The following is an 11,604-nucleotide window of genomic DNA, read 5'->3' as shown; positions in this document are numbered from 1 at the left end:
GTTAGTCGAATGTCTCGATGCCACGTGCCTGCGGAAAGGCAAAACGGCAATGCCGCAGATTCATTTTCAATTCTCTCGACCCTCAATCTCAAATGACTCCTTCTGATTCTATACAGTCGAGATTTATTGACCGATGGACTTGATATAGCCTGCTTGGCAACTCGTTGTTTGCAAGCAGAGTCGCCGATGTGCCCCGGGTACCTTAGTTGTGAAAGGAACGAGCCTTGCTGTTTCAGAAGCTGCACTTCGAATTGCAATCATCCGGGAATTCAAATAATCGATCCGCTGGCCTTGCTTTTTCTCCCGTCTAGGCTGTGATTGAGGATGAAAGCGATGAAAGGTGATGGTGATGTTCAATTGTGTCTGCCGAGGATGGAGGAACCTGGAGCTGGAGCTGGCCTTTGGGGTTTTAGAGCGTTGTTTTAGCAGGTCGCCGTTTCAGCCCTTTCTTTCGGCTTTCCCCACGCCCAAAGTCGGGCGAAATGACAAGCACCGTTTTCGGCAGGGTCTAACTGATTAGGGTCAACGACAGCCTACCTGCTTCGGACAGGTACTAACTTTGTGGTCCCTTGCATCTCAAAAATCCGCCCCTCTCTCTTCACTTTTCAAAGAATCGTCGTCGTCGTCACAATATAAGAGCAAGAACATGCTGTGGCTAGACATCTGTCGCAGCACAGGCGGCACACGTCCGTAGAGGAGGGCTTGGATGCATAGGTCCGTATGATATAGTGCTTGGGCCAAAACGATCACGGCACACGGACCATCTCTGGTAATGCAATGGAACGCACCGAATGGTCCTTGATGAGAAAGTCGTTGTCGCGGGACGCACTTGGTGCATACACGATTGGAGCTATCCATGCTTTAGCTGGAGCAGTGAGCCAATGAGAGGGATGTGGGCTGGGCGACCCCGGTCGGACCCGTCATTAATCTTCCCCCTTTTAGGACTGCTGGGTCTCGTGGGAAACGATGGGCAGCACAGAGCATGGAACCCCCTTTCTTTTTGAGATGGTGCGTGCTGCGTGCTGCAGAGGAAGAGAGGCAGGAGAGAGGCACAAAGAAAAGGGGACTGACTGCTGATTGTAGGATAATTAGGTACGGAGTACATTAGATGCAACCAGAAGCGCGTGGCTGATCAGGTACCACCACACACACCCGACCCTTTTATTTCTTCTGTCTTTCTCCTACTCCCCTTCCGCCCATCCCAGTCCACCACTTGCCTGCCCGCACGTACCACTCCATCGCCGTCCCAGCCAGCCAGCCCAAGCAGGGAGCAGCGTGAAAAAAGCAGAGTACAGAGAGGTGCTGCACAGGCCACCACCACTAGCCAAATTTCCCCGTCCACTCCCAATCTGCCACTCTAACCTCCCTCCCTGCCACCTTGGACGCCCCTAATCGCCAAATTTCCAAACCTCACACTTCCCTTCCCTTCCCTTCCCGCAACACCTCTTCTCAGTCTCTCGCTCCTTCTCTTTTCCCAAACGGGTTGCATTAGGTACTCATCACTGAGCCCGCCTCGACTGCCAACCTCTCGCCGACCTCTTTTTTCCGGAACGCGACTTTTTTTTGGGTGTCCCTTTCGGTTGCGATCGTCTACCTCGCTCGTACGTGGCCTGCTTCCCTCCTCTACCTTGACCCATTTCCTTGCGTGCCCGGACCTGTGCTCTGTCACTGTTCACCCAACTTTACCTTGTTCTATCTTTATGATAGTTCAGCCGCGGAATTTGGCATTTCCCTGCCTCCTTCAAGTGCCACAATCCGTCCACTGGGCAGTCTCCTGAGCACCGGAGCTAATCTTCGAAGGCTTCATCTAGGCATCGCACCTTCCTGCCGGTACAATCACCTCGGATCTTGATCTAAAATAGTCATCGAAATGGGTAAGCGCGTTTCTTCCTCCTTGATCCTGTCTCGGGATGCACATGTGCGCGACAACAAGGTCCCGGACAACGAACTCGAAAACTCTAGACCCTCAACTTGACTGGCGACCACCCACGGGTTTACCTGTCCCTTAGAAGCGACCCTCAGTATCGAGAAGATTGCCTTGAACTCGGGACCTCACTTAGGTCATCTTCACCAGGCAGTGCCTACAGCAACTGGTGCCATTACCACACAGACCTCGGTGTGAGAGCCGCCTGGCATATCCCCTGCGGTCATGCCTGCAGACCATAGCTCTGTATAGGCAAGGAGCTTAGCAATACCCAGCAATATATTGGCTTGGACATGATGCGAGTCGTCTGGCGCGATCTGGCAGTGTGCTTCCTGGTCTGGAACTCGACCTGTCAAGTCTCTGCTGCAATATGCCTGTCCTGAGAGGACCTCCATCTGGACGGAAAAGAATCGCAAAATCGCCACTATCGAGATACTGTTCCGCATTTGCATCTCGAGATACTATTGATAGTCCTTGGGTAGAATCTGCATGCTAACGGTTTTGACTCCAGCTGCAAACGGTGCTCCCTCCGAGTCCCCGGCCCCTGTGGCTGCTGCGCCCAGTGGTAAGTTTTCAAGCACATCAAAAGACCTCGTGCCAGGCTGACTTGTCTGAATAGCTCCTGTCGTCGACAACAAGAACATTGTGCGACGAAAGCTGACTGGGTACGTTGGCTTTGCCAACCTTCCCAATCAATGGCATCGTAAGAGTGTTCGCAAGGGTTTCAACTTCAATGTTATGGTCGTTGGTAAGTTCGCAGATCGAAACGCTTCCTCTCAAATGCGGAGGCTGACAAGAAGCAGGTGAATCTGGCCTCGGAAAGTCGACTCTGGTCAACACTCTGTTCAACACCTCTCTTTACCCTCCCAAGGAGCGCAAGGGCCCTAGCCTCGACATCATTCCCAAGACTGTCACCATCCAGTCCATCAGCGCTGACATTGAGGAGGCTGGTGTTCGTCTGCGCCTGACCGTTGTCGACACGCCCGGCTTTGGCGACTTCGTGAACAACGACGAGTCGTGGAGGCCGATTGTTGACAACATCGAGCAGCGCTTTGATGCCTACCTCGACGCCGAGAACAAGGTCAATCGTATGAACATTGTTGACAACCGGATCCATGCCTGCGTCTTTTTCATTCAGCCAACGGGCCATTCGCTGAAGCCTCTGGACATCGAGGTGATGAAACGTCTTCACACCAAGGTCAACCTCATCCCCGTCATTGCCAAGTCCGATACTCTGACCGACGAGGAGATCACTGCTTTCAAGCAGAGAGTAAGTCTCAAAGCCCATTTTCAGCAGAGCAAGGACAGTTACTGACAACCAGTAGATCCTGGCAGATATCAAGTATCACAAGGTCCAGATCTTCGAGGGGCCCCGGTATGAGCTCGACGATGAGGAGACGATTGCTGAGAACAACGAGATCCTCTCCAAGGTTCCCTTCGCTGTTGTCGGTGCCACCAACGAGATCACCAACGCCGATGGCCGTAAGGTCCGTGGCCGTCGCTACCCATGGGGTGTCATTGAGGTCGACAATGAGGAGCATTGCGACTTCGTCAAGCTGCGCCAAATGCTTATCCGCACCCACATGGAGGAGCTCAAGGAGCACACCAACAACAACCTCTACGAGAACTACCGCACCGACAAGCTCATCCAGATGGGTGTCTCGCAAGATCCTAGTGTGTTCAAGGAGGTCAACCCTGCTGTCAAGCAAGAGGAGGAGCGCGCTCTGCACGAGCAGAAGCTCGCCAAGATGGAGGCCGAGATGAAGATGGTCTTCCAGCAGAAGGTGAACGAGAAGGAGTCCAAGCTCAAGCAGAGCGAGGAGGAGCTCTATGCCCGCCACAGGGAAATGAAGGAGCAGCTCGATCGCCAGCGTCAGGAGCTCGAGGAGAAGAAGGCGAGAGTCGAGAGTGGACGGCCGTTGGAGAAGGAGGGCAAGAGGAAGGGTTTCTCTCTCCGATAAACCCCACACCTCGCACATGCTCGTTGATTTCTCCATGACCTCTGTCTTAGTACTCATGATGCCCCATACAATACCAGCCCGCTGCTTCTTTGTCGACATTTCTTCCGCTTCGTCTTCTCCCAATTTAATCAACACCACTTAATACACGATCCAAAAAAAAGAGAGCCAAGATCGCCCGTGGCACGAGCATCAAAAGTCTTATTTACACTACGCCAAGAGGAGCATGTCGGAAGAAATACTAAACGGCTTGCGAAAAAAAAAAATTACCCGGGACAGGCTTTCGGGAAGGCCTGTTCTGGGGTCTTGATGAATACTTTGGACGGCGGTTCTTGAAAACCTTATGGGAGATGTAATTGTTGGTTTTTTTTGAGGGTTTTGACGCATTTTCCGCATACTTCTCACGATATCACCGCCAGCACAATACCTCGTCGGAGTCGGGCTCGGGTTTAGAAATCAGCGAGGAGGTCAAGAAGATCTGGACATTTTCGCTCAGACATCTTCATGCCCTTCGAAAGAAAAGTCATACGTCTGTCTTTTGATGCGGAACTCTGCAGAGCGAGCTCGGATGATGCGAACAACCCTTATACCTGTACTCTAGACTGGTGTCCTTTGGACGCTCTCTTCCCCCCACAAACAACTGTCTTCCTTGCTCTCGCATAGAGAGACGGGAAACGGTCTGGTGGCGCCTCCTCTTGTAGGGCGCGTCGGGTTCTTCTGTGGTCGTTCTTTTTTGAGATGCCTCTAGTCTCATCCTCGTTCTTTTGAGCTTGTTTTCCTATATCTTTTTTTCTTAGCCTAGTTGTTGTCTGAATGTATAAAACTGATGGGTTTCCATCGAACTCCTTCGCTTCGCCTCGTTTATTTGACATGTGCAGTGGGGATATGGAATTTCCAGCGAGGCAAGCTTCCGTAACGAACAATGCTAGATCCGGTGTCAGCATAGCTCATGTCTACGGACGCAAGCGCGGACTTTGTGGATAATCTCATGGGCGAACAGTATTGATACACTAGAGTACATCTATCTTTTTGCTGCAAGATTCTGCCTCGTAACACGACATATACACAAAGGCTTATTACACCTGCCTTCTTTTCTATACAACCACTGGCATGCACACGGGAGCTCGCGGCGTCGGTGGGGCGCATGCATGGCTCTATAACAATCATCTGGCTTGTTGGCACCTCCTAATGCCTCCTCAGGTACCAATTGTGCGCGAGCTGGTTGACCTCGCTCGGGTAAGGGGTGGGGACCTCGGCCGAGCCGGGTCGGGCCACGGGGTGCCTCAGATAGACGGCGGCGCAGATGTTCTGGTTGACTTCGAGGTAGCGCGGGATGAAGGCGAAAGGCGCCATGTAGGGCCTCGGCCGCCAGGGTGTGGCATAGGGCTTAGAAGGGTCGATGGGGTTCTCGGCATCGAGCGCCAGCAGCTCCTCGAAGCGTGTGCGCTCGGCGGCGGTGAGGCCTTTGTCGTCGACCTCTTCCTTGGATTCTGCCGCGTCCTGAGACACGGAGAGCGCGGATAGGAGCTCGGTCAAGTCCTTGACGACGTTTGCGGGTTGTACCTCGCTGGCGGCAGAGGCACGATTCGCCTTGTTGAGTGCGTCCTTGGCATCCTTGACGAATTGCCGCAGCGCGCGCTTCCGCTTGACGTTGAGCTTCTCGGAGGAGTCGTTTAGGATGGTTTTGGCACGGCCGAGCAGCGCCTTGATCTCCTCCGCGGTGAGGTCCGAGACCGCTACCTCTGATGAGTCTGCAGACTCTGCCGCCTCTGTGCCCTCTTCTGAACCCTCCGCGGCTTCTTCGGCCTCGCCTGACTCCTCCGCTTCCTCCGCTTCGGCACCCGTCGACTCCGTTCCTTCCTTCTTTGCGCCGGTGCCGAACAGAACCCGGTCGGGGTCTACTTGGAACATGTCTCCTGGGTTGAGGAGGTATCCGGGATAGATCATCTACAGTTATACTGCTGTTAGAAATTGAAGTGCGATGGGCAGGGGAGGTGACCTGGCAGTGAGACCCACCTTCTTTCCGTTGACCTTGACAGCCCCATGGACAACGAATTGCCTCGCCTGCCTTGCACTGCTAGCAAACAGAGCTCTGAAGACAGCAATATCCAATCTCCTCTCCATGGGCGCGAAGGTCATCTGCATGTAGGGTGTCTGGGTGGTTGACTGGACATTGCTACCGATCTGCTTCTCCAGGTAGCCTGCCTCTGCCCGCTCGTGGGGGAGAGGGATGTGTCTGCCGCTGCCACGTCCGGCGGCCTGCTCCGCGCCGTCGTACTCAGCCATGTAGCGAGGGTCCATGTTGACGACGGACTCGAGGCGACGGTTGAACATGCGGTTCCAGCGGTTCTCCTTGATGTGCTCGCCATGGTAGCCACGGGTGACGGACTTGGCCGCCCACTTCTGCTGGAAAAAGGTCTTGCCCGTAGTCTGCGGCACTCTAGCACGGGACAGGTTGAAGAGGTTGAATTTGTTCCATGATTGGCGGACGCGCTGTTGTGGTGATCACACCCTCCGTTAGCCCATCATGAATTTGAGGCAGCACCAACCACAAAGGGGGCAGCGGAAGAGCGCAAGACCTACCGGCCGCTTCAATCCGTGGAACCTCAATGTCCTCCGGAACTTCATGGCGGAATCTGGGGGGGCTGGAATTGGCCCAATGTCACAATTGCGCCTCGAATGCCGTCGGACAAAAAGAAAGAAGTTCCCGTTCTGGCACTCACTCTCCTAAGCTCACGACACTTTTCGGAGCTGGTCCCAAAAATTTCGGCTCCAATTGACGGGCACTCACGTGAGGCTGGCCCATTCTAGAAAGTGAGCGAGTTGGGCCGTGCACCACTGGACGCACCCTTTGGCGCTCTCGAGGCGCTGAAGGATGAAAAGAGAGAATGGTAGTGATGCTTGATTGATGTGTAGTGGAGAAGACACTCAAGCTAAGATTTTAGCCCTTTTTATGTCCATCAGGCCTATAGGTGGCTCCTGCCCCTTACATCCCGCCTGGCAACACAACTACAAGTCGACCCCGACTTGCTACCTCAGCATATATCACCCCTCCTTCCTCTAATAGCAAAACCGATTAAAAACAGCCAACCAGAAAAGAATCAGCCAACTCCTTTAAGAATCTCTAGAAATCTATTTTCCTTCTATTCTACCTAGATAGTAGAGTAATTTATCTAGACTTAATATAAACTAGAGACTTTATACTTCTTTAATATAGATACTTTATATTATTAATAGATCTTTAGCTAGAGGTAATATAATATAGTTAGAATAGTAAATACTTAGTATGCTTCTGATTAGTAAGTAAGATAAGAATCTCTTAAGATTAGAATAAGAAAATTAATATAGGGTATAGTAGTATAGAGATAGTTTTTTCTATTATTTAAGAAGAATTAAGACTTAGCTTAAAAGTAATTTAAGATTAAGAACTAAAGATATATAAGGCTAAGTTATTATAATAGAGAGCTTTTTTAGTTTAAGAGATTATAAAAAGAGAAATAATAATAATATTTAATTAATATATAATAAAGAAGATACTTAAGCTAAGATTTTAGTTCTTTTTATATCTATTAGATTTATAGGTAGTATTTATCTCTTATATTCTATCTAGAATATAACTATAAGTTAACTCTAACTTACTATCTTAATATATATTATCTCTTCTTTCTTTAATAATAAAACTAATTAAAAATAGCTAACTAAAAAAAAACTAGCTAATTTCTCTAAGAATCTTTAGAAATCTATTTTTCTTTTATTCTATCTAGATAATAAAGTAATTTATCTAGACTTAATATAAGTTAGAGACTTTATACTTCTCTAATATAGGTACTTTATACTATTAATAGATCTTTAGCTAGAGGTAATATAATATAGCTAGAATAGTAAATATTTAATATACTTCTAACTAATAAATAAGATAAGAATCTCTTAAGACTAAAGTAAGAAAATTAATATAAGATATAATAATATAAAGATAGTTTTTTCTACTAACTTAAAAGTAATTTAAGATTAAGAACTAAAGATATAAGATTAAGCTATTATAATAGAGAGCTTTTCTAGCTTAAGAGATTATAAAAAGAGAGAATAATAGTAATATTTAATTAATATATAATAGAGAAGACACTTAAGCTAAGATTTTAACTCTTTTTATATCTATTAAACCTATAGGTAGCTTCTATCTCTTATATCTTATCTAATAATATAACTATAAGTTAATTCTAACTTATTATCTTAGTATATATTATTTCTTCTTCCTCTAATAATAAAATTAATTAAAAATAATTAATTAGAAAAGAATTAGCTAACTCCTCTAAGAATCTCTAGAAATCTATTTTCCTCCTATTCTATCTAGATAATAGAGTAATTTATCTAGACTTAATATAAGCTAGAGACTTTATACTTCTTTAATATAGGTACTTCATACTATTAATAGATCTTTAGCTAGAGGTAATATAATATAGTTAGAATAGTAAATGCTTAGCATGCTTCTGACTAGTAAGTGAGGTGAGGGTCTCTTGAGACTAGAGTGAGGAAATCGGCATAGGGCGTAACAGTATAGAGACGGTTTTTTCTGCTGTTTAAGGAGAATCGAGACTCAGCTCAAAAGTGATTTAAGATTGAGGACCAAAGGCGCAAGGCCAAGCCGTCATGATAGAGGGCTTTTCCGGCTCGAGGGACCATGAAAAACGCCCAGATACGTAGGGTCAAAAATGGTGGTTTATTGTGGCCTAGAGAGAAAAGAGAGGAGCCCGGCCCGAAGGCGAAATTAATGGTGCTAAGAGCTATTTTTGGGTGGGTCGCGCAGCCAGACCTCACAAGGACGATCAAGAGTCCCACTGCACTTGTACTGCATCTCGCCAGGGACGGGGCGAGCTTTGCGCCAGAAAGCGTGGATTGGTGGGGTACAAACTTGGCTACCGCTACCGCTACAGCCGCTGGATTCGGCAGGCGGTGTGACTCTACCACCCACCCAACCACCCTGAAATCCACCTCGAATGTGCGCCATCACCCACACTAATTGGCGCCAGTGGGATTTTTTTCTGCCTTGCCTTGCAGCAGCGTCTTGTGGTCGCTGCAAAATCTTATCTTCAAAAAGTTGTCAAGGTCGATTTTCATAGAGTTGACCTGACCATTGTCCGCTCAAATCCACGCCTATTGTTCGTCTTTCCTAGGCGCGCCAATTGTTCTCCTACCAATTGTTCTTTGCAACGCACCATAGTCAAAGTACACCAGGCATCGAGTTCTGCTACCCCGCCAGTCGACCAGAAAGATTCTTGCGCCAACTGCTACCTTCCAAGTTCTTCACCGATTGAGTCACTTGGAGATATTTCTTGTTTTCTTTTCCTCTTGTACTTGAACTTGAACTCTCGGTTCTTCCATCCCAGAGAACGTCCTTCTTTCCAAATACAGGTACATTACATACACCATGAGCGACGCCGCCCCCGCCAAGCCGGAGGCTACCCAGCAGGTCGCTGATCCTGCGCCTACTGCCGCCGAGGAGACTGTCGCAACCGAGTCCAAGCTGGAGGAGACCAAGGAGGAGCCCAAGGAGGAGCCCAAGGAGGAGCCCAAGGAGGACGACAGCAAGATCCAAGAGGCTGATGCCACCGCTGATAAACAACATCAAGACAATGACCGGGCCAATGGCCGATCCCGCCACCAAAAACGTCCTGCGAACAGCAAGTTCGATGCGTCGCTCCTGCCCGAGACTGATGACCCTACCAAGATCCGCGCTCAGGTAAATCTTCACTCTAGCATTCAGGAGACTAATTGCACAGAGTTCAAAGCTAACAGCTCCCAAGGTCGAGTTCTATTTCTCTGACAGCAACCTGCCCACCGACAAATTCATGTGGGACCAGACCGGGGGCTCGGAGAACAAGCCCGTCAAGGTCAAGAAGATCTGCGAGTTCCGCCGCATGCGCCGTTTCCAGCCATACGAGGCTGTCGTCGCTGCCCTACGGGACAGCAAGTCGCTCAACATCTCTGGCCCCGAGGGCGAGGAGGAGATCACCCGAAAGGTCGCCTATGAGCCCAACCAGCACCGAGGCAAGGCCGATGCCGCCACTGTGTACGCCAAGGGATTCGGTGACGAGGAGCCTTCCACCCAGTTCGATCTCGAGGCCTTCTTCACGCAGTACGGCTCTGTGAATGCAGTCCGTCTCCGCCGTGCTGAGGACAAGCTCTTCAAGGGATCCGTCTATGTCGAGTTCCAGGATGAAGAGACTGCCAAGAAGTTCCTCGAGCTAGACCCTAAGCCGCAGTGGAAGGGCAACGACCTGAAGATCATGTCGAAGAGGGAGTACGTTGACGAGAAGAACACCCTGATCCGCGAGGGCAAGATTGAGCCCAGCACCCGACCGCAGCGCTTCTTCGAAGGACGCGAATCTGGTAAGCGCGGCGGGCGCGGTAGGGGTGGCAAGAACATTGATCGCGACGACTGGAAATCGCGACGTGATCACGACCAGAAGAACGGCTTCCGCCGCGGCGGTGGTCGAGGCCGGGGGCGTGGCCGTGGCGGATTCCGTGGTGACCGTGACCGCAATCGTGAGCGTGAGGACCGCCAGCGCGACGAGTAAGTTCAAGGCTTTTCGAGACGGTCCAAAGACTCATGCTGACTTTGATCTCCTATAGTGCCAAGCCTACTTCCGACGACAAGGAGGCCGCCTCGGATTCGACCAACAAGCGCCCTCGCGAGGAAGATGGGCAGACCGAGGCACCTCCGGCCAAGAAGGTCGACATCAAGGAGGAGGTCGCCACGGAGGGCTCATGAGAGTGGCCGAATTTTTGAAAGTCAAAAGATATATCCGCGTCTTATTCACCGTCTCGCGTCGCTGTCTAGATTTGCTGCTGCAATTTTACGGGAATCACATACGTCTTTCACCACCTTCAGTTCGGGAGTGCTGTATCATAGAATTGGCGTTCATGGCTTGGGAATACCAGTCAACACAAAACGAGGACGAGGAGGTCTGGTCGTCTAGCACATCGCACATCAATCGAATAGGAAATATCACTAATATTCGTGCTTGCGAGAAGTTCTCCAAGGTGCGGGAAGCGTAAATGTGCCTCACACTCCTGACACATCACGGTTGACAGCTACAATAACAAGGACGGAACCAGACACCCACGATAAAGGTCCGTTGACGCTGAAAGGACCAAGCTGACAGCTGAGTATTAGGTACCTGCTCAAACCTGGTTTTGCACCAATGATACCTCGCGGTTTTTGGTACTACAAGTAGATCCCGAGACCGGCCATCTCTCTTAGGAATTCCCCACTCCCGGCCCAGCTCCGATTTCCAGTCACCGTCCCCAATCCGGCAACGCTACCGGCTGGGCTTTTCCAGGTTCATCGGACAGACCCCGACCGAGATTCTGCTCTTGTAAAGTGTCAAGGCTCACTTCCTGGGCCCGGCGGGAACTGCGGCAACGACATCTCACGTGCGTGTGTGCAGGTCAGTAAGCAATGCTCAAGCAGACTGAAAGGGGGCATGCCGTTGGTCTCGCACTCCTCCCTCCACATTCAATGCCGCAGAGGAGCCAAAGCTGCACTTTTGTGGGTGTGAAGAGTGTGGACCATGACACACAGGCTGAAAAAGCTTGGTTGTTGACATCCTGGGGATGGAGCTTCATCACTCCACCCTTGCCGCATGCTCTAGTCCGGTTGTGGGAGGAGGCAGAGGCATGGCACACACCGTTGTCGGCAGCCTCTGCCGCTTATCTAGGCAA

At 50.1% G+C, this 11,604-nt stretch overlaps 3 protein-coding genes across 3 annotated transcripts; 2 read left to right on the top strand and 1 right to left on the bottom strand.

The window, feature by feature from the left end:
• Positions 1 to 1,870: 1,870 nt before the first annotated feature.
• On the top strand, positions 1,871 to 3,885 carry E0L32_008561 (uncharacterized protein; the record flags this gene model as incomplete). The annotated part of the gene is made up of 5 exons (XM_031143429.1): positions 1,871 to 1,874; positions 2,436 to 2,489; positions 2,544 to 2,672; positions 2,728 to 3,194; positions 3,250 to 3,885. 5 exons carry the CDS (start codon positions 1,871 to 1,873, stop codon positions 3,883 to 3,885), a joined length of 1,290 nt encoding a protein of 429 aa, XP_030992222.1.
• Positions 3,886 to 5,067: 1,182 nt separating this feature from the next.
• E0L32_008560 (uncharacterized protein) lies at positions 5,068 to 6,510 on the bottom strand (the record flags this gene model as incomplete). Its single annotated transcript, XM_031143428.1, has 3 exons — positions 5,068 to 5,829; positions 5,899 to 6,375; positions 6,466 to 6,510. The coding sequence occupies 3 exons, from the start codon at positions 6,508 to 6,510 to the stop codon at positions 5,068 to 5,070; spliced, it is 1,284 nt and encodes a 427-aa protein (XP_030992221.1).
• A 2,797-nt stretch (positions 6,511 to 9,307) lies between these two features.
• Positions 9,308 to 10,651, top strand: E0L32_008559 (uncharacterized protein; the record flags this gene model as incomplete). Its single annotated transcript, XM_031143427.1, has 3 exons — positions 9,308 to 9,619; positions 9,684 to 10,453; positions 10,513 to 10,651. 3 exons carry the CDS (start codon positions 9,308 to 9,310, stop codon positions 10,649 to 10,651), a joined length of 1,221 nt encoding a protein of 406 aa, XP_030992220.1.
• Between the last annotated feature and the right edge of the window lie 953 nt (positions 10,652 to 11,604).

The sequence above is a fragment of the Thyridium curvatum genome (genome assembly GCF_004353045.1).
Source record: "Thyridium curvatum strain D216 chromosome Unknown NODE_57_length_291365_cov_88.079165, whole genome shotgun sequence".
In the NCBI taxonomy this organism is placed as follows: domain Eukaryota; kingdom Fungi; phylum Ascomycota; class Sordariomycetes; order Thyridiales; family Thyridiaceae; genus Thyridium; species Thyridium curvatum.
The sequence above is the reverse complement of the archived record's forward strand: the minus strand, read 5'-3'. Positions and strand labels throughout refer to the sequence as shown.